Below are 27,836 nucleotides of genomic sequence, written 5' to 3'. Positions count from 1 at the left end.
AAAAGCTCGTAATAAAAACTTGGTTAAAGCATTAATTAAATTTGGTTAATCAGAGTTCAATTAATTGAAATAATAAGGTACAATTATATTTTTACACATATAAATTTTAAAATTATCTTGTACAATTATAAAAGAAAGTAAATTTCTCTTTTCAAAAAAAAAAAAAAAAAAAGAAAGTAAATTTACTTTTGGATATATGGGAGATCCAATGGACCAGAATAACATTATGGACTACACAGCTGAAGGTAACCCTCCCCTTTGAATGACATTTACCAAATTGATTACAACTTTTATAGTAGAGAGGGCTCGCACTCGAGACTTTTTATTCTCTATATCTTTTACAAGAGAGTAAGACTAATCAAATCACAATTGATTGAAAAGTAAATTTACTTTAAGACATTATTTTATTTTGATAATTAATTAAATTTGAGACCTAATTTAGTAGTAATAGATATAGGAGAAGTCAAATTTATATCTTCTTTAATATCTTTCTTACTAGTATTTAATTAATTATTTATTTTTTCAATAAAAATTTCTAATATACCAAAAAATAAATAAATGAACCAAAACTTTTGATAGCATTCATAAGAAGATTGTAAAAATTGGGTTAAAGATGCATCAATTTTTAAATATATATTCTCAATATAAATATATACGGAAACAACGCATAACACTAAATCCCGCATAAGTAAAGACAAAGAAGAAGAGAGAGACTATACAGAGCCGCTTCGAGACGGCCGCTACGAAACATTTTCTCTAGCCGGCTAATTTTTCCTCTCTCTGCCTTCTTAAACAGAAACAAACTCTCTCTTCTGCTTCGTCGTTCCTTTTCATTTCTTCTCTGCAACTATATATCGCCTTCTCTGCACTTCTTCCGACGTACTAAACTTCTTAACACCATTGTCAATGGCGAAGATCTCACAGCAAAGCCGAAGAAACACTGCAAATTCTACTAACACAAATCCTACATCAACATCAACTAAGCCTAAACGGACAAGAAAAACTGTGCCTAGAGACTCTCCTCCGCAGCGTAGCTCCGTTTACCGTGGAGTTACAAGGTTAATTTTCAAATTAACTCCATTTTCATGGCTTCATTGTAATTATTAATTAATATCTATTAATTTCTTCTTAATTGCTGTTATACAGACACCGGTGGACGGGACGGTATGAGGCTCATTTGTGGGATAAGAATTGCTGGAATGAATCGCAGAATAAGAAAGGAAGACAAGGTTTGAATTATTAATTTATTTTACTTGAATAGTTTTGTTATTAATTATAATTATTGATTTTTTTTTTCCTTTCATTTTGGGGTGTGATGTGAATGTTGATTGTGGTGGAATCCAACTGAACTACAGTGTATCTAGGTACTGTTTGGTTTGTTTTCTTGCATTTCATTTTTAATATTTAGAGTATTTTTAATTTTAATTTAACTAATTATTTTTTGTATTCAAAGATTTATATTATGAAATTAAAAAAAATATTAAAATTTTAAGATTTTTGAAATTTTAGGTGCATATGATGATGAAGAAGCCGCAGCACATGCTTATGACTTGGCAGCATTGAAGTACTGGGGACAGGAGACCATCCTTAATTTCCCAGTAAATTAAATTTTCAGTTCTTGATTTTATTTATTTTTTATTATTTCTGAACCTTCAGTGACGGTTAAAAAATTAATTAATCACTATATGTGCTTTCATTATTTCAGTTGGCAACTTACCAGGAAGAGCTCAAAGAGATGGAAGGTCAGTCAAAGGAAGAGTACATTGGATCCCTAAGAAGGTAACTAATTAATTTAAATTAATACTATTAATTATTTTTTGGATTAAAATGTTAATTCTTATAGTAATAATTAACTATAAAATGATTTTGCAGGAAGAGCAGTGGATTTTCCCGTGGGGTATCAAAATATAGAGGTGTAGCAAGGTATATGTCATAATTATTTTTTTTCCTAGCATTTTATTTCCTAATTATAGTATCGCAAATGCAAATATTTAATAATTAATCGAGTATTCATCTCACAACGTAAAGCTGCATTTTCAATTAGTTGTTTGGTTTTAGGTAATTTTTATTTATTAATTAATGTCTCAAATTTAGTGATTAGGTATTAGTTGTTAATAAAAAGGTTAATGAAAGTGAATTGATGAGATGTCTGTATCAGTCAAAATCCAAGTGTGGCTGGTAGCTTTCTATCGTTTTCCAAAAGCTAAAAGTAAAACAATAATCCTAAATTGTGCAGACACCATCACAATGGAAGATGGGAGGCTCGAATTGGCAGAGTATTTGGTAACAAATACCTCTATCTTGGAACTTATGGTAATTTTTTTTTTCTCTGGAGTGGTTACTTCTTTTAAATTTCAAAAGTTGTATTTATATATTTATTGGTAATTATTTTATAAATTGAGTTTTACAGTTACTAATCAGCTATTAAATATCTTATATGAAATCACGGTTTCACTGTATAAATTATTTTTTTAATTTTTTAAATGAAAATGAATTACATACGTGAAAACTGAATATAATGGAGTGTAGGGGTAAACTTAGAATTTCCAGCTAAGTGGGATAATTTTAATTTTCCTTTTCAAACTTTATCTATCAAAGGGTCAAATCTTTTTGTTTTTAATACTAATTATTTTGTAAATATTTAGGTAAATTAAAGGTGAAAATGTAAAGTATTTTCCATAAAATATAAGTAAAGATAATAAGATAAAGAGACTATGTGATCAAACATATCCTGTTAGTTAAGAAATAGATCACCAAACCTCAACAACTTAATGAAGCTAGCGAAATTCAAACTCACACCAAAATCTGCAAGCAAATTGATTCCTCCAAATTTATTCCCAAGCTACCCTTGAACCTTTCCTACATTCTCTTTGCAGCCACTCAAGAAGAGGCGGCCACAGCTTATGACATGGCAGCTATTGAGTACCGTGGACTCAACGCCGTTACAAACTTTGACCTTAGCCGTTACATCAAATGGCTACGTCCAAATAGTTCTCAACAAAGCCCTAACAGTGCTGCCGATGCTAATTTAATACCGAATCCTACTCAAGAGCTTGGATTAAGTTTCACATCTCACCAACAAAGCTCAAACTCTACGGAAACCACCGTGCCTCCGCCATGGCCGAACGGCCGCACTGGTGGATCAGCATCATCTGCATTAGGGCTTCTATTGCAATCCTCAAAGTTCAAGGAAATGCTAGAGAGAACTTCGGCTGGCGATTGCCCTTTGACACCACCAGAGTCCGAACCACGGACTCCACCAAGCCGGAGCTTCCCTGATGACATTCAAACATACTTCGAATGTGAAGACTCCGGTAGCTTTGCAATCAGCGATGATGACATTATTTTTGGAGACCTAAACACATTTGCTTCACCAATTTTTGATCAGTGCTGCGAATTTGTTGGTTGAAGAACTATGCAAGTAACTGGTCAAATAAGTAGTTGGTTGAAGAACTTGATGGAGGTAAGGATGGTGACAGGAGATGATGAAAAATGGTAAGAGTACAGAGACAATTTACAATATTCTTTTCTTTTCTTTTTTCTTTTTTTCTTTTTTTTTTTCTTTTGAAGATACGTGCTTCTCTTCTTTCCTTAAATTAAAAATATGGAAAGAAAATAGTTTATTAATTTTTTTTTTCTCAATTTACATGTAGATATAGTGGAAAAATAGACATTCATTTATCAGTTATTGATTTTACTTAATTAATAAGAAGAATTGGCAAGTTTATTTTATTAACCAATTTTCAATATTATAAATGTAATTGGCTCTCCTTTAGTTTAATTCTTGTCTATAATTTTATGTTACAATTCAATATTTCAATTTTCATGACAAAAATAAATAAAATATATTTGCACGCTTCCTTTTTGAAAAATTATAGCAACTCCAACCGTAAATTTTCCACACGTGTATGTATACATGCACATGCATTTTATAAAACGTTCAAATAAATAGAAGTGAGGCGTGCATAGGACCAGCGAATATTTTCAGTCTCATCTTAAAATATCGAAATATAAAATAAGAGTTCTATTCTCTTCCTAATAGGTGCATAGAAGCTTTCCATGCGGTAAAATAGCGACCGACTTGTTTTTTATTGCCTAATTACTAGTTTTTGGAAAACATTATTCTCTGTGGGCCCACGTCACTAGTCACTAATTATACTGTGTTATAATTTTGCAAAATTATAAGAAGGTACAATAAATGCCAATTACATTAATTATATATTTACAAATAAATATAAAAATGAAATGATAATTACTTTCCATAAATTTTTTCATACTCGACCAAACATAATGATTACATTCTATTAAAATACATTTCCATCACATTACATATTTGATTATATTACATTTCATTATATCTAACCAAATATAGTCTTAATATAATGAAAAAAAAGATGAATTAATTATGACTCAATCGGTTAAAAATATACTATTAGTAGATATAGTTTAGCCAAGTGGATTTTATGTAATAGTATCAATAAATAATACTTCAGTGCAATTAAGATAGACATTGCTATAAATTTAACAGGACCACAAAGCATATTGTACTTGCAGACACATCGATCGTAGGACGGCTAAATTATAGAGAGCCGTTGGATCTGATCCTTAATTTCTAATATTTTTTGAATGCTCTTTAATTAACTCATCCATACACCGCACACTACCATGTATTTGCCAACTTAATCGAATTTATGGTATCGGTTGTGAATTATGATCAAGGGCGTTAGAGGTTGGGAGCTGTATATATATATTATTTTCTTTTTTAATGTGTTATATAAATTTAAAATATTAATTAAATTTTTTATATTAATTTTGATATTTCTAATTATAAATAAAAACATTACATAAAAAATAATTAAAAAAAAAAGTAACTTTTAATGATAATTATATATAAAAATACAATTCAGCTAAGAGTGGATAAGAAAAGCTTGACAATGCAGATAATAATAATAATAATAAAAGCTCTAAAATATAATAATGTGAAATAAGCAATTGATTGAGCTTTTATTAACATATTTTATCAAACATCTTTAAGTTTAATTATTGAACTGCATTAATCTGAGTAACGACAACCTGTAAAATAGAGAAAGATAGTATCAAAGGGGGGTAGCAAGCTCACTCCAATGGTAATAAGTTAATATATAATACTGATTAGAGAATTTTAAAGATATTCAAAAAGGTAAGGGTATTTTATCTTGATACTTATAAATTTATAGAATCTTATGATTCTATGATTTCGTGTAGGGAAAATTATTATTTTATCTTTATATTTAATTTGTAAAAAATACATGACTTTATACTTGTATTTTTAAAAAGACACAGTATTATTCTCTATCTTTTACTTCCTTTACATGGTTATGTCCTTCTGTTAATTTTTGTACTTTTCCATTAAATAAAAAGATAAATTCTTAAATTTTTACAAAAATATAAGGACATATTAATTAATTTTGTCAAAATATAAGAATTAATTATTAATTTTTTGACAAAAAAAAAGTAAAAAAAATTTAACAGAAATGTATGAAAATAAAATATAGGGACAAAATTATATATATGTCAAATATAAAAATAATCTTATATATTATGCAAAATGTAAGGACAAAATCATAATTTTCCCTTTAGTGTAAGTAGAGAACCATGTGACATTAATGTCTTTCATCAATCGTAAGTTCTAATTTGTGCAGACTAATGAATCTTAAGTTCTAAGATAAGTGAGATTCTAGATCCATTTTATTTGGAGTTGAATCTTAAGTTCTAAGATAAGTATCTTAAGTTCTAAAACAAGTGAGATCCTTCTATTTAATTTGGAGTTGAATCTTAAATTCTAAGATAAGTATCTTACATTCTAAAATAATTGTTGCGTGTGAAAAAGACGTATTTCAAATCTCAAAGAAATAATATAATATTTTTTATTTATTGAGAGATCGAATGAGTTAAAGTAACATAATGAACTATACAATACGATAACTTTTCCATTAATTCACCAAATTAATAAAAATTTTTATAGTCTCAAAAACTCCGACTTAAGATCTAACTTCTTATATTATATGTATCATTGTACTTGAATGCTTATTTTACATTTTAATAACAATACAAACTGTTACCTTAATAAGATAAAATAGCATATTTATATTCCAAGTATATATTATTTAAAATACTAAAAAAAAATGCATTAAAGTATTTTTCATATAAAAAGTAAAAATGTGTCCATTTGTTATTCAAAGAAGAATTTGTAATAGATAAAAAATAACAATTTTAAAAAATAAAAGGTTTTGACTTTCGGTTTGATTTGACGTGAGTTTCTAGTTTCTACAACTTAGTAGAATTAGGTATTTGGCAAGTGGGTAGGGGGGAACGTTGACTTAATTCCTTCTAGGATAAAAGGTAGAGAGTATAGGTTGGTAGGTGCACTAATTTCCATCCCTAAAAATACTCAATAGATTACCCTCCTGTCCTCGAGGGGCAACCCCTAAATTTAATTTTGCACCCCCTACCTTTACGACGCCTTAACATTTTGCACATGTTTTCACCTCTACTCTTTGATTTTTATCTTTATATATAAAATATTGATTATATATATATTAAAATGAGGAGTGGTATCATCGAATGTGTATTCTCGTGTTATAAGAATTAAGATCGCTTATTATCCTATCAACACCTTATTAGTATATAAATATCGATTGATCTGTTGTTAGTATAACTTTAGAAACAATAATTTTCACGTTTTACAACCACCTAATAGATATTTAATTGATTTATTTTATAAGTTTACATGTTCAATAAAAAAGTTTTGTAAATTAAAGCGTTTAATATGAATAATTATTGAAATATTTGATGAGTCAAAGTAAAAATTGAATATTTTACAAGATTAAAGCTAAAAAATTCAAGAGCAAACTTATGCATTTGGTCGTAACATTTGTCAGCAATTCTTTCCATTGTAAGTACAGCAAATATAGTTTTCTGTAAACGGACTTTGATGCTTTGTTCATAACTTTTATCTTCTTAACATAGTTTTCTTGCAAGATTGTAGTTTACCATTTTGTGATGGGGGCAAGACTGTGGGGCATGTGTAAGAATAGTGCAGATGTTAGATGTCGAAAGAATGACTTGGTAGAGAGTTGGAATTAGAGAGTGAAGGGTGATGCTTCTGGTGCTCAGTTGATTAATATTTCAATGTACCTTTTAAAAGTCATTTAGAAATCTTAATTTGGTTAATCAAATTTTGAGATTAATGATTTAGTCAAGATTTTTAATTTATAAACTAAACATTTTTTCCACATGTTTTTAGAATTGCTAAATGCGATGTGTTATTATGATATTTTCGCATACTGCATGACGATGACTTTGACTTGAAAATTAAGGGGCTTAATTCTTGCTTTAAGCACTCTTAATATATTCCATCACACCAAAGTATGAATCATTCGATTATTATATAATATTTTGTATTTTATAAAATTTTTTTGACCCGTGATGATCACGCTCCTTTGCCAGCTATTCAATGGGTAATTTGGTAGTTTTAATATTGTTACTGTTTTATTTGGCCCAAAAGCATAAATCTAAGTTTTTTGATCCTCATGTACAAGTTGAAAGTCAATCAAGGTCGTCTCACTTGTACGAAGAAAGTTTCGAGTTTCTCACTTATGCCAAAAGTGGAAAGTTGAATTTTATCGATTGTAAGTGTTTTCACTAATTTAATAAGTCCATAAGAGAGCTATCCATGTTATGTAGCCGACAGTATTAGTTATCCCAATGAATTAAAAAAAAAAAACAGAAACTAAATCCAAACATACTATATTCTCTAGCCATTCCATAATAATAAATCTAGTTTTGATTTTCACACATATTAAATTTAAGTAAAATGTCTTATGCCAAAATTATTTAAAAAAAATAAAACAGTAACAATTTTTAAAAAACGCATGTTTTCATCGGTTTGATTTATGAATGCTCCCATAAGTAAAAAATTATTATCTCTACTCAAATAGGCTCAATAGTTAAAAAAAGTGAAAAATTAGAGGGCAAAATCCAATCAGAGCCCAATAGCCTCCATCCAGGGCTGCAAGCATCAATTCATGAAGTGAAGGGTGAGTTGAATGGCCGGGCCTTTGAAAAATTTGACATTTTTCAAGCCCAAGCTTTGGACAAGTCTAACTATGAAAACCACAAATTGTGTGCATTCATCATTCATGCTTGGAAAAGAAGGCCAGACCTAATGGCATTTACATTAAAAAAGAAAAGAAAAAAGAAGAAACAAGAAATATTGTCCACCCTTACAAACTGAATCTTACCCAATTATGCTTCTTTTGAAGTAAGAAGCAAAAGGTAAAAAGAAACAAAATAGAAACTAAAAGATTGTGTTCAGAGGTTGAACTGGAACATATGTTGCTTGTAATTAAACCGTGCAACATAATTTTGAATCAATTGAAGTCAAACATATGCAAAATGCCTGATAGCCTGACAAAGGATATCTGCAAAGAAAGACAGAATGCTGTCATTTATTTCTCAAATGTTCTCAAGAACGCAGAAAAGCCATTTTTAGATACAAAAGATATGCACCTGAAATCCATAACAAACTTTGATTTCCCCACCCTCCCAAGCTGCAAAATTGTTTGTTTTCCGTGCTCCTATAGATCCATAAATGAGTTAATAACCATCAATCTGAGACTAAAAAATTGTATATGATAATACTTCAAAGTGGTCCATTCATAATACCTCCAATTTGAGCTGGAAATTCTTCACAGACCTTTGGATTCTCAGTCCAGTTCTGCCTTTGTCTCTGTAGTCTAATTCATATTGCTTTGAAATCTTCAAAACCAAAAGAAATCAACTCCATGAAGGAAAATATATATCAATGAAGTTCAAAAATCCTATTCTTTTATGATGGGATAAACTTTCTACAATTCTTACATTACTGTAGTTTGGAGTCCTTGACTGTAGGTTATGTACTTTGTCCATTTTCCCTTCCCAATCCTTGGGCAGACAATTAATGTGGTGCATCTATTCCAAAGAGAATAGCAGCAAGTCAAGAAATCATCACACACAATTCCAAATCCAAGTAAAAGTAATCACAGTCTAATTCACCTGAGTTGAGTTCTTAAGCTGCATGGATTGATGCTTCGGTATGTACACCCTCATGCTTCTATAACTACCAGCACAAGTGGCTACTGTAGGCACGAATCTGTAGAAGACAAGGAAGACAAAATTAACAACAACAAGAACATTTAGAGGGACAGTAGAAGGGGATGGTAGGGGGTTCTGCCGTACCTAACAACAGCCAGAAGCGGATGATGCTGCTTAGATGGTGAATTGAGACGCCTATGGCTTCCCTACATTCAAACATGTCATCCATGTCTTTTCAGTTTAGATTTTACTAAAGAAATACATATATTATTATAAAGTTGCAAGTTTTAAGGTATTGAAGCAAACCTGGTCCCATATTTGATACTTGGAACCCATGAAATTAGCTGTTATATTTCCAATAAAACTATCATCTGAAGTAGACAAAACTCCTCTCAAATTCTGAGCTATAGTAAACACTGATTTTCCATTACGCCGCTTATGGTGAGCTATTGCTAGTTTCCTATCCTGCCGTCCTTGTCCTTCCTATGGTTTTGACATATGGAGAATCAAAGATGCAAGAGCAAATTTTAGTCGGCAATATTCACAGCTAGAAGTTATTAGTAGTTTTTGTTTAATTCAAAAAACCACTTTGAATCCAACCAAATCAGAAAAGAATTAAGATTGAAACTAAGAGGTCATCAATGATGTGAAGAAAAACACGGTTCAATTGTGGCAACAAATTCTTTTCTTGGTCTTTCATTCCTCAAAACCCAACAAAAATAGTTAAAGTTTGGCAGGCTTGATATCATCATACCATGTTTTACACAAATTGATTCCAATCAAATCAGAAAAGAATCAAGACTGAAAATAAGAGGTCATCAATTACGTAAAGCAAGAAACAGTTCAATTCTGTAATAAATTCCGTTCTTGATCTTTCGTTCCTTATAACCAAACACGAATAGTTAAACTTTAGCAGGCTTGATATAATCATATTAGACATGCAGGTTAAACTCAATAAAATTATAACTCACCAACCCAACGCATCTTCCTTTGTAATTCCTTAGCTACTCCCCCTACTTACCCAAAACAGCAGCTTTTACAAGCTTACTTTTTGAGTTTGTAAAGGAAGTTTTATTTTGCGGCTCGAGTTCCTGTAACTCAAGGACCCACACAAACTCGGGCCTAAATCCATCGGTGACCAAATTCTTGGCAATCAATATTTTGATTGCTGCTTTCCCTAAAACATTGTTTAAAGGACGTAAGGGAATGCCACTATAGGATGAAAAATACAACCAACTTAGAAAAACTGAAGGGTCTTTTTGTTGCTTTCCTAAAATGTTATCTACTGGCACAGTAAAATGAAAATTAGGTCAAGTGCAATGTAGAAGAGCTGCTTCCATCACTGGTTCACAACCAAAAGTGTCTGATAGCATAATTTTAACTTGGTTTCAAAACTTCTTGCACTTGGTTGGCAAGTCCTTCAACTTGGTTTCCAAGTTATAACAAATGCAACTTTCAAGTCGTTTTAAGGCTTAACTACACAGTTTTTGAAGATATTTACTGGCAATTAATTATTTAAGCATTTCAAAAATGACTGGGCTGGCATTACAATAGCTACAAATGAGATCAAGCAGTGGTCTTTCAATTACTCAGGGACAAGGATCAAGCATAACAATAATGGACACATTAGATCAAAACCCTCATAAAAGCAAGAAGAAGAAAATTAAAAGTCAAGGAGATCTTACATTAGTATAAAGTGAGTATATCGTACCCCCATTTAACCCTTCTGGCAATGCTTCCTTCACAATAACACAATTACATCTCCCTATGTCCAAAGGCAAAGGCCTACATAACAAAGCCCTGAAAATAAACCCAAAAAAAATCACAATAAGAAAACAAATGTTCATTCTTTAATCAAAATAGGCAATAAAAACCATTGAATATTAAAGGACATTAACATTATAATTCAGAATGTATATATATATATATATATATATATATATGAAAAAGGTGTAAATAAATATAAACACACCTATTAGGCAATGTAGACCAAGAAGAAGCAGGAGCAGCCTCAGAATCTGAATAATCCCAAATAGTCAAAGAAGAAGCTGATTTCTCAGACTCGACTGGGTCCCACAATTTATACTTGAAACCATTTTCAGGCTCATTCATCTGCATACAGAACTGTAACGAAGTCGGCTTCAGGGCTCTACCAGTAGACAAAGATTTCATTTTTGACAATTGCTTTGGCATAAGAGGAAGAGACCCATCTGTAGATAAAGGTTTAGAGTTTGCACGCTCTGCATTTTCTTTGTTACAGCCAAAAATGGGATTATTCTCTTTGTTGTCAGTCATAATTGTTGTAAGGTCTCCTTCACTACAACTATGGTGGTGTTTGGAGTCAGTTAAGGGATTGACAAAAATGGAATTATATGAAGATTGGATTGGAGCTGTGGGTTTCTTGAAACCAGCCATTATTTGGCTTAAAGAAAATTCAAAAGGGTATTGCGACTTGTTTAGGAAAGATTTAAAATGGAATTCTGTTATTATCTTTTTCTTTGAAGCAAATGAGACATTTTTCAGGAAAGGAAGTTAGTGGATTTTGGAAAGAAACAAGCTTTAATATGAATTTTGGTGCATATGAAATTGCTCGAAGGGAAAATCTAAAGTCCTGATTCTGCCACGTCATCATCAAAATTTGATTGTGATTGCTTTGGGAAAGAATAATGGTGTGATGGGTTTGAATCAGAGACAAAGATGAGAGGAGGGATTTGATTTTGAATTTGAAAGTGTCATGGATAAATGTGCAGTCTTTTTGTTGGCTAGTGCTTACCTTTTACGTGGACACAGTAAGCTTGTGTTATGTTCCAACGTCAACGGTAACTATTGGAAATTATAAAAAATGCAAGTTTTCAATAAATAAAGAGAATAAATTTCAATTTAATCCTAAATTAGAGTAATATTCAATTCGCTTAAAAATTAATTTTTTATATAATTTATTCTCTAAATTTGTATCAAAGAATAAAAAATCTAATTTTTTACCCAAATGAAAATAAATATTTATTTTAAATTAAAATATAATTAAAAAATAATTAAATCTTTAGTTTAGATCAAATGTAATTAATAAATAATTAAATAAAAAATAAATATATATGTCTTTGTTTTTTTTTTATTACGATAAGTTTATTAATATTTGAAACATATTCCTCTATCTTCAAAAGAAAAGTTATTTTTTTTAATGATTTAATTTTTTCCTTTTGATCATAAATAATATATGATTAATTTTCTAAAAGTTTCAAATATCAGAAAATTTAAAAATCATATTTTCTACAAATAAACGCAATCTAGGTTGTAAATGACCATTCTCAAAAAAATTTTGTTTGGTGCAAGTAAATTTTGTTTTTACTTGTGATAGTAATTATAATTATAGCTTATTAATATATTTGAATTAATTCAGTATGGTTTAAATTGATTGGTTTATTCACCAAAAAATTGATTCAATTTGGTAATACATATACATATACTTATTGATACATTTGAATGATTTTTTTTATTAATAATGATAATATATACTTATTTCTTGGTTGCTTAAGAGAGATTTAAAAAAAAAAAAAAAGCTGTTAAAGCCACTTTACAAATTTGGAATACTTTTGATTAATTTTTTTAACATTCAAGAATCAAAATTAAGATTTCAATCGTGTAGATCTAGCAAACATGTCAAACTTGTTGCTTTCTGAATAACCTTTCGATTATTTGATGATCAAATAAATGCGATGACGATTATTGAAGGGTATAGATTGTTAATTAATAAGTAAAACTTTTTAGGGTTAATCAAATTGCGGTTATGACCTCCATCTATAGATCAAACCAATGAAAATAAGAGTTTTTGTTGAAACGAAAATATTCTAAAATATACTCTTGAAAATAAAAAGATAAAGTATGAATAATTTTAAAAGTTTTCACATTTTTATTGGTTTGATATATAGGTGGAGTCATGAATCCGATCTAAATAAGTATAATCGTAGAAAAGGAAGGACGTGAATTTTTATAAATACTCTATCAGCCTTTAAATCGGGGTTGAGTATCGGTGGACTTCTAATTTAATGGTTCAGGCATCCATCAGTACTAAAAAAGACTTGCTTATATTAAATATATTTTTTCAATTGGAAAGTTAATTAAAGCTTAAAAATCCTTATATGTGTTTCCAAAAAAAAAAAAAAAAACCTTATATGTCGCTAGCAAACTATTCTAGAGTGTACTTTTATACTAGAAAACCAAATGAGAAAAAAAAAAAAATTCTTTTCTGTATATGGCAATTAATTACAGTTTTTTTTAAAAAAAAAATGTAATTCATTAATAATAATATTAAGAATTACAAATAAAAATATAGACTAAATATAAAACTTTACTATTAATAGTTAATAGAGTTTGCTGATCTTTTAACGAATTAAAAGAATTCATATCCTTTTGAATAATAAAACTAAAACTAAAAATTATAATATTAGATCTTTCCTTTTCGAGTTGATCTCGACAAAAGATACAAATCTTCGTAGTAGCAACTAGTCCGTTAATTGATTTGGACGTCAAAATAATAACTCCTCTGGATCTTTTATAACTGGATTGCTTTTCCAATAATTTGCAACATATGATGAATACAGATGAGTTTTTGCCGTTATGCATCAATAGCAACAATAGAGGAACATGCCGTAATACCAGGGTCTATCGATTGAAGATCCACACTTGTAAATCAAGACCTAAAGTCTCGAATCAAATAAAATAAAATATTATAATTTTATTTAGTAATAAACCCTCACAAAGAAGGACTACCCTCAAAGAAGGGACAAGAAACTCTAAATATGGAGACAACCAATAATAACAAAACAAAAAAGATAGATATGTTATAAAAAAAAAACAGATCTGAGTTTATTGAAATAAGGGAAGATTAAAAATAAAAGAAGGTCATGCGAAAGAGATAACAAAAAGTAAGAGGTAGGGGTACTATGATAAACAGCGATAGCCTCAAAGTAAAACTAGAGTTAAAAAACTAGAGAGAAAACTAACTTCACTCTATTAGATTTTTTTTGGCCAACACCGGCAATTAATTATAGGTGGTTAGACCCTTTCTGTAAATGGCAACATTTTCACGAAAATTCTCAAGGACAACATCATGTACGTGCAAAATTCATCTGGTCAATTTTTTGTTAGAAAAATTAAACTATAAATTTCATTAATCCAAAACTGTATAAATATATGAGATATAAATCAATATATTTCTATATTTTTTTATAGGAAGTCTAATAATAAACCACTTATACAAATAATAAAAGAACACAATCTTGATTTGAAGAATCTGATAGAGTTGACTGAGCATAATATTTGTGCCATAAGAGATTGTGTGCTCTATTTGGTGGCTATTTATGGCCACTGTTCGAACTCCATGGTCTTTTTACAAGTTCGATCTATTACCTTTAAATTTCTTCATTCTATTAAAGAAGAGATATGCACTTCTTCCTACATAATTATTTAAATAATAAAATACGCTAGATAAAATATTATAATAGTGATAACAATAACTTAAAATTAGATATGAGAATAAAATCTCAATATATAAGCAACAATAAATTCAATAGTTAGGCGATAATAACTCAGACCATAAAAATCTAAGGATTATTTGCAAAAAAATAAAAATAAAAAGAAAATGGATGACCACAGGTGAGAGCTTATCGGTAGCCGTCTGTGAAAGAAGAAAAGTTAGGTTTTAAGTTTTAGATATTGAGAGTAAAGGAGAGATATAGCGCACATGTATTATTATTATTTTTTAACATATAGATCATATAAAACAATATGATAATTTTTGCTAATATATATATATATATATATACTAGTTTTTTCGAATGTGCATTGTATGTTGTTTGTACTTATTGATTTTTACATATCGTAAGTAAATGTAATTTAATTTATATATAATTATTTTTTATTATAAATATTAATATTATGAACAATTTCTATTACTAAAAATCTAAAAGTATTCAATAAAATAGAAAAAAAGAACATGTTACAGAATAATAAAATAAAAGAATTCAATAATTAAATAACTTGTCAAGGAAATAACATGTTTATAATAATAAAACATTATCATAATTTGATAATCAAATAAAATTACTTATCAACCAATTTAAAATTTTTTTTAACAATTTAAATTTAATTAACTTAACTCTTTTATATATAATATAATATAATAAACTGTCTATATTACTAAAATATGAGATATTGGTATTAGCTATTATAATAATTAATATATTAATTATTATCTTAAAGCATCATTTATAATTTTGGTTTTTTTTTTTTTTTTTTTTACTTTTGATAAAGTTTATGGGTGAATAATTAAATTTATGATGGTTTATTTTTGAGAAAAAAAAAATATTCTTTCAATTTATTATATGGATTGCTAATATAACATGTTATATTATATATATTAAATTTTATTTTCTATTTTATATCAAACAGTAAATCGTATAATATATTCTTTAATAAATAATCATAAATTACGTTTAGTTTTTGTAGAATAAGTTACTTAAAGAAAATAATTATAACCTATTCAAATTAAAGATTTATTAAAAATTATAATTAAAAATATTATTATATCCTTACCTTATTTAATATGTACCTTACATAATATAGTATAACCAATCAGAATTAGATTACCATTATTTTTTAATAAATGAAATCAAAGTTCTTAATTAAATTACCTTTTATTCTTACCATATTTAATATATACCTTATTTTTTATATAATATAATTTCATAGTGTATCCAATAGAATTTGGATTTAGATATGAAATTAATATAATAATAAAAATTAAATTACCTTTATTTTTTAACCAATAAAATTAAAATCCTTAAAGTTATTTATTTAATATATACCTCAAACAATATAATATAAATTTATTATTTAATCCAATAGAATTTATATTTAAATAAGAAATGAATATGACAAATCAAAATTAAGTTACCTTTAATTTTTCAACAAGTCAATTTAAAAACAGTTTAAAGTTATTTTTGTCAATCCATAAACTTAGGAGAGACATTATTGATAAGTTTTTGGTAATCCTAATGTGATCCATTTCCCCACATATATATATAATCGTTAGAGTTTAATATTTGATTTTTTTTTATTTTATTTTATAATATAATAGTTAAAATTTCAATTTCTAATTAATTAACCTTTACATACTAATCTTTTGAATATTACAAAAATTTCTAAGGTAGCCTATTTCTTAATTATTTTTTCATTAACTAGCTTTTCTAATTGTTCCAAATATTTTTTCATAAATAAATGAAATCTAAGTAGTAAATGATAACATTGTTTCTTCATTCCTTGCTTATATTTGAAACTTTTTTTAATTACCAATAATTAAATTGCATGTTATATTTTAATTATTGCAAGTTAATTTATATTGAGTTATGATACTAATCACAATTACAATTTATTGACATATATGAATTAATTCAGCATGATTTAACTTGATTCATTTATTCACCAATATTGATTCAATTTGGCTTTACATCTACTTAATTAAGAAATTACAGTTCAATCCAGAAATATATCTAAAAAATTTGGTTATTTTGATTCAATTTTAATTTTGATTGGATTCGGTTATACATTAAAATATTTAAATTATTTCAGTTGGATTCGAAAATTTATATACTGGAAAATGCTACTTTTTTCCAATATTCACATATGAATACTAAATTAAAATATGAGTAACAAAATAAAACAAGAAAATAAATTCCACCAATAATATAATAAATAACATAAACCAAGTTCTTTGTTTTCAAACATAAATAAATATATTAAGAGAGGTACTCTTTTATTAAGATATGATAGTTAAACATATTTGAATAGCTCATATAAATTATAGATAAATATATAAAGAGAGACACTCTTTTAATTTATATCCATATCGAGACAATGCTTTATTCATAATAATTTGATTTTCAGCAATTGCTAGGAGGAGTGCCTTCTTCACAACACTTGCATTCATTGTTCGGCTTGCATACAAGATAGTAGCCCTGGTCACAATTTGGTGGTAATTTACGGAGCTCTGCAACATTAGGATTCATATTAAAACAATGGTAAATGTATTCAAAATATATAGCCATTGTTCATGACATGCAATAAGTAATGATATAGGATATACCTCGACGATGATTAAGAGGAGATGCTTCGATGGGCATCATCGGAGACATTACTAGTGCACAGACCAACAGAGTCACCAAAAGAGTTTTGAAAGAATTGGTTGCCATTGCTTAATTTTTTAATCCCGAGGACGATACTAGGGTTTGTTTGATGATATGTTGATGAATTTAAATGGGTATTTATAGATTTATGGATCACATATCATTTATATTTATATTTTATTTAAGGTTATGATACTAATTGTGATTACGATTTATTGACATATGTGAATATATGAATTAATTCAGTACGATTGATTACCAAAATTGATTCCATTTAGTATTATATCTATTTATTAGGCAATTACAGTTCAATCCAGCAATATATCTAAAATTTTTTGTTATTTTTTTAATTCATTTTCCTTTTAAATTTTGCTGGATTCAATTTTATATTAAAATAATTGAATTATTATGATTTAGAAATTTATGAGAGAGATTAAAAAAAAAAAAAAAAAAGCTGTTAAAGCCACTTTACAAATTTGGAATAGTTTTGATTAATTTTTTAACATTCAATAATCAGAATTAAGATTTCAATCACGTAGATATAGAAAACTTGTGAAACTTTTTGTTTTCTGAATAAGCTTTCAATCAGACGTCGATGATCAACAAAATGCGATGACAATTATTATTCTAGTTTTCTTGATTGATTTGTTTATTTTTATACATTGCAAGTAAATGTAATTTAATTTATGCATATAATTTTTATTCATTTTTTTTTTGTTATAAACTATAATATTATGAATAATTTATATTACTAAAAATCTAAAAGTATTCACAAAATCGAAAAAATAACATGTTGTAGAATAATAAAATAAAAATGAATTCAATAATTAAATAACTTGTCAAGGAAATAACGTATTTATAATAATTAATCATTATCATAGTTTGACAACCAACTAAAATTACTTATCAACAAATTTAATTTAATTAACTTAACTGTTTATATATAATATAATACCATAAATTGTCTATATTACTAAAATATAATAAACCAATTTAAAATATTATAATAATTAATATATTAATCATTATCTTAAAGCATCATCTATAATTTTGATTTTTTTTTTTTATTTTTTATGAAGTCTATGAGTATACAATTAATTTTATGGTTGCCCTTTTTAGTAAAAAAAAATTCTTTCAATTTTGTTATATGGTTTGCTAATATAACATGTTTTATCATAATTTTATATTATATATATGTTTTCAGTAAGATTTATTTTCTATTTTATATTAATCGATAAATCTTATAATATATTCCTTAATAATAATCACAAATTACAAATTTTTTTTAGAATAAGTGTCACGACCCATTTCCATGGATCGGACCGACACTAGGACCTGGGTGGGCTTAAAGCCCCCGAAGCCCGTAGTAAGCCTATATTATGCAAACTTCATTTCCTATTCATAATTGTGGATGGAGGCCCAATAATTTATTTCAATTATGTATCACTAATACAGTTCATATATTTAATATGGACTTTTATTATTCATTTACAACCCAACTGGAATACAATTGCGGAACTCTACCTTTACATTTACTTCATTATTTCATTCACTAACAGCCCTTGATAATTAATGTTTCAATTCCATAAGACTCTTCTTTCTTCTATTACCTGAAAAAAATAGGTAGGCAGAGGTGAGCGCCAAACTCAATGAGTAGGATTAGATAACCCTCTCAACCCACACAATCACACAGATGCTAAAAATATTCTTACCTGGTCACCGATTAATTTTATGAACATGCAGTTGGTCACACAAATGGCAATACAATAGAAATCACAATTATTATCACATTCATATAATCATATTACGTGGAAATTAGTCAGTGGAGTCACCTAAACCCGATGAGCCGTCCTCCCACATGGCCCTTCCACTCACATGTGCACTAGGGAGCCAATCCCCTATTCTGGCTAACTGGTATAAGCCTCACACTGCCGCTCCTCTGATTATTTTTCCAGTCTCTCTCTCTCTCTCTCTCTCTCTCTCTTTTTAAATGCCAACAGGAGACAACCCGGTGGTCTCCATCCAATCTAGATCATCAAGTGCTCACAATAGGAGGCCACCCTGCGAGCTTCAATCAAATCTAAATTATCAGGTGCCAACAACAAGAAGCCATCCTGTGATTTTCGGTAACGGTAACGGTAGGTGCACACAGGGGCGCCGATCTCCCATTTACCCGGCTAATCAGGATCCATATAACGGTAACGGTCTCATAAATCCATGGTGACCCACTTCATCCCAATTTCACACAAACAAGGCACAGCAATATCACATCACAAGTAATCAAGCAATATTTAATATCAACAAATAGTGCAGCACAATATGGCAATTCAACAAAATAATGCATGATAACATTTAGCCGTAAATGCATGAATGCAAACGGATGATACTAGTTATCTAACACTATTCACAGTTCTTTATTGTCCTCTAAGGGGACTGCTTTTCTAGCCACATGCTTCGAGCCTTTGTCCTCGCATTTCGGAATTTATAAACCTTTAACATAAACAATAAAATTTTAAGTAAAAATTTTAATTCAAAGATTATATTTCATATTCGTTCATTAGTTTTGGTTATCAGTTATTTAATTCACTCATTAATTTAAAAATATATATATATTTATAGATATATATTGGATTTCCTTATTTATTTATCTATTCTAATGTATCGCCTTTAAATAAAAAGTTTAGTTGTTTGTTGAGTAATATTTTATAATAATACTAATCAAAATATTAATATTACTAATAATAATAATAATAATAATAATGATAATAATGTTAGTCGATATTTAAGTTATTAAACTATATATACATTCGTTACGCTTGTTTATTTATTTATTTGTTTATACTCTTCAAATAAGTATCATTAGTAAATTAACGTTTTTGTTTATACTCTTCAAATAAGTATCATTAGTAAATTAACGTTAATATTCGTAATATCAAAATAAAGTACGCATTAGCCATGATATTAATTATACCAATGATTTGAGGAATCATTTCTATTGATTAATATAACTAGACATTATACCACCGATGTATTATAATTATTAATTTCCCTTTTTATAATGTAATTAATCATAATTCACGATATTTACAGATTAATTAGATTGATAATTTGAAACTTAAATATTTTTTTTTTTATTTTCGGTGAAAATCTTTATTATTCTTCAACTGCCTAGAAGTCCGATTCTATAATCGATGTCCATAAATTTCCAATTTTTACTAATTCAATTAATCTTATATTCAATTAATTAATTAATTCAAGTTTTGAAATTTATACCGAAAATAAGCAACCAGGCCTTACAATGTACCGATCAAAAATCGGATTTGATTTTCGTGATCCGCGCGAAGAGGAGATCATTCTGCCTCTCGGAGTCCTCGCCGGAGTCTCGCCGGACCGCTGCCGTATCCACTGTACACGGTGGCCGAAAAAGTCAAACCGCCCAGAATTTTACAACGATCACACCATTCGACTCAAAAAGTTGCAAGGAGTCCAAATCTACCATCAATTTGTTGAGCCAATGGCTCGTTTGGCCGGATCGACCTCCACAGCCGCCTTCAAGCCGCCGCCCATGGTGGTTCATCAAAACTCAAGCAAATTCACAAATTAATGGAGGAGAAATGTTCACATGGGGGAGAGGAGTCGATCGAGACCTACGGTTCACCTTGAGCCCGTCAGAAATGGCGAGAAGTCGCCGGAGATCGAAGAGCGTGACTGTCGAAGGGGATGTCCTCGATTCGCGCCGCTGGAGGTCCGATCGGAGCGAGGGGAGGTTGGAATCGTGTCCAGCATCGCCAGAGGAACCGATCGCCACCTTCATCTTGCTGATCGGTGGCCGGAAACGCGAAGGAGAGGAAGAGGAGAGGCTGTCGCGCGCGAGAGGAAAATGAAGAAGAAGAAGAAGAAGAAGGAAAAGAAGAAAAAGGAAAGAAAGGAAATTGGGCTTTTGGGCCATCCGGTTCGATTCGAACTGGCTTGGTCCGATTTAGCGATTTGGTCTCATTTTGTTCGAGTTTCGAGTTTTTCATTCGGTTTTCGGAATATTTCGTGCGGTTTTCGATACATTTAATTGATTTTCGGATCCGGTTCAATTTATTTTAATTGTTTAATTCGGTTTCGTAATATTTCTCCATTTACTCATTAATAATAAAACATTAATAATAATGACATTTGATTTTAGGATGATTAATTTATATAGTAGTTACATACAAATACCTACATTCATTATCGTTTAGTAACTAGAGCTCCATTTTATTTCATCGAAAATTTTAAGTGTTCCCAAATTAAACATTTCCAAATAAACTGTTTTGGGCTTGGGCTCAATTTGAAAATTTGGACTCGAATTGAGAGACTGTATTACATTTACATCCGACACGGTTGAAATTTTCGATTTTTGATTTAATAAAAATTCAAAAGTTTTAAAAAATAAAAATTCCGGATATTTCAATAAGTTACTTGAAATTAAATATTTGTTAAAAGTATTAATTAAATATATTATATTCTTACCTTATTTAATATGTACTTTATATAATATAATATAATCAATCGAAATTAAATTACCACTTTATTTTAACCAATGAAATTAAAATTCTTAAATTACCTTATATTTTTACCATATTTAATATATATCTTATTTAATGTATAATATAATTTCATAATTTATCCAATGAAATTTAGATTTAGATGAAAAATTAATATGCAAACAAAAATTAAATTATTTTTATTTTTTAACCAATAAAATTAAAATTCTTTATATATATATGTATATATATATATATATATATATATATATATATATATATATATATATATATATATCTTAAACAATGTGCAATATAATTTATTATTTATTTTATCAAATATATGAAACTCGGTAATCAAAGAACTCTTATAGATTTTATTAGAAATAGGCATTTCATAATCAATTCCTAGAACCGGGATATTTACCACTTATATATATGGTTTTTGTTGATTTTATAGTATTTTGAAATGACCTTTTTTTTTTTAGTACTAGGAGAGGAGATTCGAATCTCGATCTTTTTTTAAATGACTTATCTCTGGGATTGCTCAGGGAGAATAATTATATCTTCAAACTAAAAAATTATATCTACTTAATTAAGAAATTACAATTCAATCCAGGAATATATCTAAAAAATTTGCTTATTTTGATTGGATTCGGTTATACATTAAAATATTTAAATTATTTCAATTGGATTTGAAAATTTATATGCTGGAAAACTACTACTTTTTTCCAAGATTCACATGTGAATACTAAATTAAAATATGAATAACAAAATAAAATAAGAAAATAAATTCCATCAATAATATAATAAATAATATAAACTCAAAGTTCTTTGTTTTCAAACATAAATAAATATATTAAGGGAGGTACTCTTTTATTAAGATATGATAGCTAAACATATTTGAGTAGCTCATACAAGTTATAAATAAATATATAAAGAGAGACAGTCTTCTAATTTATATTCTTATTGAAATACTCATTTATTCATAATAATTTGATTTTCAGCAATTGCTAGGAGGCGTGCCTTCTTCACAACACTTGCATTCATTGTTGGGCTTGCATACAAGATAATAGCCAGGGTCACAATTTGGTGGTAATCTACGGAGCTCTGCAACATTAGGATTCATATTAAAACAACCGTAAATATATTTAAAATATACAGCCATTGATGACATGCAATAAGTAATGATATAGGATATACCTCGACGATGATTAAGAGGAGATGCTTCAATGGGCATCATCGGAGACATTACTAGTGCACAGACCAACAGAGTCACCAAAAGAGTTTTGAGAGAATTGGTTGCCATTACTTAATTTTTTAAGCCCGAGAAAGATATTAGGGTTTGTTTGATGATATGTTGATGAATTTAGATGGGTATTTATAGATTTATGGATCACATATCATTTATATTTATATTTTATTTAAGGTTATGATACTAATTGTGATTACGATTTATTGACATATATGAATATATGAATTAATTCAGTATGATTGATTACCAAAATTGATTCGATTTAGTATTATATCTATTTATTAGAGTTACTGTTCAATTCGGCAATATATCTAAAATTTTTTGTTATTTTTTAATTCACTTTCCTTTTAAATTTTGTTGGATTCAATTTTATATTAAAATAATTGAATTATTATGATTTAGAAATCTATAAGAGAGATTTAAAAAAGAAAAAAAAAAGCTGTTAAAGCCACTTTACAAATTTGGAATTAGTTTTGATTAATTTTCTAACATTCAATTAATTTTATAAAATAATTTTGATTTTTTTTTATTTTTTGATGAAGTCTATGAGTATACAATTAATTTTATGGTTGCCTTTTTTTAGGAAAAAAATTCTTTCAATTTATTATATAGTTTGCTAATATAACATGTTTTATCATAATTTTATATTATATATATGTTTTCAATAAGTTTTATTTTCTATTTTATATTGATCGATAAATCTTATAATATATTCTTTAATAAATAATCACAAATTACAACTTTTTTTTAAAGAATAAGTTACTTGAAATTAAATATTTGTTAAAAATTATAATTAAATATATCATATTCTTACCTTATTTAATATGACTTTATATAATATAATATAACCAATTGAAATTAAATTACCATTATGTTTTAACCAATAAAATTAAAATTCTTAAATTACCTTACATTTTTACTTTATTTAATATATAATATAATTTTGTAATTTATCCAATGAAATTTAGATTTAGATGGAAAGTTAATATGCTAACAAAAATTAAATTGCTTTTATTTTTTAACTAATAAATTAAAATCCTTTTATATATATATATATATATATATATATATATATATATATATTTAATATCAATCTTAATATAATTTATTATTTTATCAAATATATGAAACTCCGTAATCAAAGAACTCTTATAGATTTTATTAGAAATAGGCATTTCATAATCAATTCCTAGAACCAGGAATATTTACCACTTATATATATGGTTATGGTTGATTTTATAGTATTTTGAAATGACTTTTTCATTTAGCACAAGGAGAAGAGATTCGAATCTCGATCTATTTTGAAATGACTTATCTCCGAGATTACTTAAGGAAGATTCAAAATAAGTATATATCTAAAGCCACTTTTGTATCTTGGGATCTAGTACTTAACAACTTAGTTGCAATTATACCATAATTTGCTTTTAGGGTATAATTGAATAACACCTGAACTTGTCAATGTATTCCAACTGCACTCTAACAGTAAACTAATATTGAAATTTTGATTAAAATAATGTAAATATGGACTCCATATCTAACCCAAGTATTTAAATAATAAATAAGAAAATCAAACTCAAGTAATCATATAATAAATAAATAAATAATCAAGATGGTGTATTTCATTTAAAATCGAATCAATTTTAAGATGTAAAAATAATGAGATGAATATTAATTCAAGATTACACTCCCTAGATCGACAAAACAAACATTGTGATTCCTTTGCCATTGTCAATAACCATCATTCAATTACCTTCAAGGGGAGGAAGATAATTAATAAGCTGAAGGATAAAACATGCAAAACGATTAATTCTTAATTTTAATTCAAATCTTATGTTTTCTATTTAATTAAGTTTGATTGATTATAGAGTCGATGTTTATATTATTTTTAATTATAATTTCAATCTTAATTTATTTTTAAAGTAGTATTGCAACAAATTAATAAAATAATAATTCAAATTGCTGATAAAAAAAAGGATGAAACTCCGATAGATTTTATTAGAAACAAGCAGTATATAATAAATTCATAAAACTAGTATTTTTTATCACTTATATCGTGGATTATATGTCTAAGTTTACTCTATTCACATCGATTTGGTCAAAATTGTGCTTTGGCTATGGTGAGAGATTTTGTTTTCTTTTAATATATTTTTTTGTTATTTGCCATTGGTTATAAAAATTTGTTGATATTATATTATTTTCTATCAATTTTCGACAGTATGAAAATTTCTTTAATATAATACTCAAAAATTTTCCAATTTACTTTAATATAATACTCAAAAGTTTTCCGATATTCGTCATGTGAATACTAAAATATGAATAACAAAATAAAATAAGAAAACAAATTCCATCAATAGTATCAAAGTTGTTTATTACCAAACATAAATATATTAAGGGAGGTACTCTTTTATTAACATATGATAGCTATAACATAATTGAATAGCTCATACCAATTATGGACAAATATATAAAGAGAGACATTCTTTTAATTTATATCCATATGGAGATACTCTTTTATTCATTCATAATAATTTGATTTTCAGCAACCGCTAGGAAGAGTGCCATCTGGACAACACTTGCATTCACCATTCGGCGTGCATATGAGATAATAGCCGGGATCACAATTTGATGGTACCTTTCGGAGCTCTGCAACATTAGCATTCATATTAAAACAATGGTAAATATATTCAAAATATATAGCCATTGGTGACATGCAATAAGTAATTATATAGTATATACCTCGATGATGATTAAGAGGAGATGCCTCGATGGTCATCATTGGAGACACTACTAGTGCACAGACCAAGAGAGTCACCAAAAGAGTTTTGAGAGGATTAATTGCCATGACTTAATTTTAAGTTCAAGGACGATACTAGGATTTATTTGATGATATGTTGATGAATTTAGATGGGTATTTATAGATTTATAGATCACATATTATTTATATTTATATTTTATATAAAGTTGTGGTACAACTCTGATTACGATTTATTGACATATATGAATTAATTCAGAATGATTTATTACCAAAATTATTTAAATCAGGCATTATATCACTTAATTAGGTAATTACAGTACAACATAGCAATATATCTACAATTTTTTGTTATTTTGGTTGAATTTTAATTCAATTTTCTTTTAAATTCGATTGGATTCATTTTTATATTAAAAAATCACGTTTCGCTCACGGGTATTTAAATATTATTTTATTAATTGTTATAGTTGATTACATTATTATTTTAATAAGTTATTATGAATAATCAAATTATTTGGAAGAATAATCAAAAACCTACCAAAAAAAATACATATTGGGGGTGAGATAATTCTTTTTGTTTAAATTTTAAAAAAAATTTCACGGATATAAACAACAATATAAACTGAGTCAAAACAACATATAATGCATACTTTTTTCCAATCCTCTCTACGGACCTGATATGCTTTTTACAAAATTAAAATTAAAATTAAAAAGAGAAAGCAATGCGTTTATCAACCTATAAAACAAATATCAAAATCTAAAATTATGTTTCAAAATCAAATTCCATTACAGCGCCAAGTTAAAAGGTGAAATTGAATATTAATACAACTCTAAAGACAATTGGGTTAGCCAACCACTACAACTAATCAAAATCATTAATAAATTTATGAAATAACAGAACATATATATATGACTGCAAAAATACAAACTACAGCTCATAGTATGAACAAAGAAGATGGAGAGAGATTCTTTATCGCATGGTTAAAAGCTCGAGTTAGACCAAACTCTTTATAATTATAGAATGCTTCCATCAGACTTCAAAAATTGCTCATTGCTATAAATTTTGCTGCGATCTAATCATATTTAAATACAACTTAAATATTAAATAAGTTTTATTGCAACTCTAGTTGTATTTAAATACAATTCAAATACCTTGTGATAATCATACATACAGGAATATATTTGTTAAAATATTTAAGTTGTATTTAAATACAACTCAAAGATAATTATACATAGATAAAATTTAACAATTTAAATAATTAAATATGGATAATATATATATTTACACTTTGATTTTGTCATATGACCCCTCAATGCTTGTAAAATGAATAAAATCATATTTAGTTTCCAATTTCACTATTTTTAGCCTTTTATATAAAAAATGATTAAGCTAGGAAAAAAAATTTGTGGGAATATATAATAAAAGAGATCATATGGCCTTTTTGAAAAACGTTTTTAATAGTTTCGATAAATTAGTAATTTAAATTTTATCTCATTTCATTGGTTGTAGTGTAGTAAGTAAAAAGGATATGATTTTTGAATTGAGGTTTTTGTGAAAATATTTGAAGAGATAACGAATATCTTGGAATATTTATTGAAATGTTATATAGAAAGTATAATATTATTTTAATTTAATTTAGAACACTTTCTAGTATAAGAATTATAAAAATCAAAGAAATAAAAAAAAAAGAAAAAAAGAGAGAGAATCTATTATGTGAACTTTTCAGGGAGAGCTTTGATTAAGAAGAAATAAAATAAAAAAACAATAAAAGTCTTGTTTTTGTCTGCATAATCCTATGGAGACTCGCAAATATGAAACGTCTGAAACTTAAAAACTATGGAATAAGCATAATAAACATCACGACAGTGCAAAAAATTAAGCACATGAAATTAGTAGTGTCTCTTCACCTTCAAGATGCCACAGGTTTAATTCCAAGAACAATATCCATGCCAACAGCTACAATTATTTGTTCGGTCATTATGCAAATCAGGACGCGTAACTGGAAAAAGAAGTCAAATGA

At 27.6% G+C, this 27,836-nt stretch overlaps 2 protein-coding genes and 3 long non-coding RNA genes across 5 annotated transcripts; 1 reads left to right on the top strand and 4 right to left on the bottom strand.

Moving 5' to 3' along the window:
- The first annotated feature begins 674 nt into the window (after positions 1 to 674).
- On the top strand, positions 675 to 3,736 carry ADAP (ARIA-interacting double AP2 domain protein). Its single transcript, XM_089716498.1, has 7 exons — positions 675 to 1,058; positions 1,147 to 1,229; positions 1,510 to 1,598; positions 1,706 to 1,779; positions 1,873 to 1,923; positions 2,237 to 2,313; positions 2,877 to 3,736. Exons 1-7 carry the CDS (start codon positions 907 to 909, stop codon positions 3,407 to 3,409), a joined length of 1,059 nt encoding a protein of 352 aa, XP_089572624.1. The 5' UTR covers positions 675 to 906; the 3' UTR covers positions 3,410 to 3,736.
- A 4,406-nt stretch (positions 3,737 to 8,142) lies between these two features.
- On the bottom strand, positions 8,143 to 11,665 carry TLP8 (tubby like protein 8). The gene is made up of 9 exons (XM_012212068.4): positions 11,087 to 11,665; positions 10,800 to 10,914; positions 9,421 to 9,597; positions 9,259 to 9,320; positions 9,076 to 9,172; positions 8,902 to 8,991; positions 8,707 to 8,799; positions 8,551 to 8,618; positions 8,143 to 8,462 (listed from the first exon to the last, which is right to left on the bottom strand). Exons 1-9 carry the CDS (start codon positions 11,527 to 11,529, stop codon positions 8,387 to 8,389), a joined length of 1,221 nt encoding a protein of 406 aa, XP_012067458.1. The 5' UTR covers positions 11,530 to 11,665; the 3' UTR covers positions 8,143 to 8,386.
- Positions 11,666 to 16,903: 5,238 nt separating this feature from the next.
- Positions 16,904 to 17,411, bottom strand: LOC119371137 (uncharacterized). The gene is made up of 2 exons (XR_005178706.1): positions 17,255 to 17,411; positions 16,904 to 17,158 (listed from the first exon to the last, which is right to left on the bottom strand). It is a non-coding gene; the product is annotated as an uncharacterized LOC119371137 (long non-coding RNA).
- Positions 17,412 to 18,730: 1,319 nt separating this feature from the next.
- LOC149499330 (uncharacterized) lies at positions 18,731 to 21,368 on the bottom strand. The gene is made up of 2 exons (XR_016322732.1): positions 20,592 to 21,368; positions 18,731 to 18,904 (listed from the first exon to the last, which is right to left on the bottom strand). It is a non-coding gene; the product is annotated as an uncharacterized LOC149499330 (long non-coding RNA).
- A 4,078-nt stretch (positions 21,369 to 25,446) lies between these two features.
- LOC119369185 (uncharacterized) lies at positions 25,447 to 25,961 on the bottom strand. The gene is made up of 2 exons (XR_005176858.2): positions 25,800 to 25,961; positions 25,447 to 25,706 (listed from the first exon to the last, which is right to left on the bottom strand). It is a non-coding gene; the product is annotated as an uncharacterized LOC119369185 (long non-coding RNA).
- Between the last annotated feature and the right edge of the window lie 1,875 nt (positions 25,962 to 27,836).

This window comes from Jatropha curcas, chromosome 1 (assembly GCF_041381405.1).
Source record: "Jatropha curcas cultivar XTBG-Jc1 chromosome 1, XTBG_Jcur_1.0, whole genome shotgun sequence".
In the NCBI taxonomy this organism is placed as follows: Eukaryota; Viridiplantae; Streptophyta; class Magnoliopsida; order Malpighiales; family Euphorbiaceae; genus Jatropha; species Jatropha curcas.
The sequence above is the reverse complement of the archived record's forward strand: the minus strand, read 5'-3'. Positions and strand labels throughout refer to the sequence as shown.

What these genes read in the sequence shown, in the direction of transcription:
- ADAP (XM_089716498.1), top strand. Translation starts at nt 907, where the DNA reads ATGGCGAAGATCTCACAGCAAAGCCGAAGAAACACTGCAAATTCTACT. An exon ending in GAATAAGAAAGGAAGACAAG is followed by an intron (nt 1,230 to 1,509) that starts GTTTGAATTATT and finishes TTGAAATTTTAG; the next exon opens with GTGCATATGATGATGAAGAA. An exon ending in AAATATAGAGGTGTAGCAAG is followed by an intron (nt 1,924 to 2,236) that starts GTATATGTCATA and finishes TAAATTGTGCAG; the next exon opens with ACACCATCACAATGGAAGAT.
- TLP8 (XM_012212068.4), bottom strand. Translation starts at nt 11,529, where the DNA reads ATGGCTGGTTTCAAGAAACCCACAGCTCCAATCCAATCTTCATATAAT. An exon ending in AGTATCAAATATGGGACCAG is followed by an intron (nt 9,321 to 9,420) that starts GTTTGCTTCAAT and finishes GTTTGAATGTAG; the next exon opens with GGAAGCCATAGGCGTCTCAA. An exon ending in GGACTCCAAACTACAGTAAT is followed by an intron (nt 8,800 to 8,901) that starts GTAAGAATTGTA and finishes TTGGTTTTGAAG; the next exon opens with ATTTCAAAGCAATATGAATT.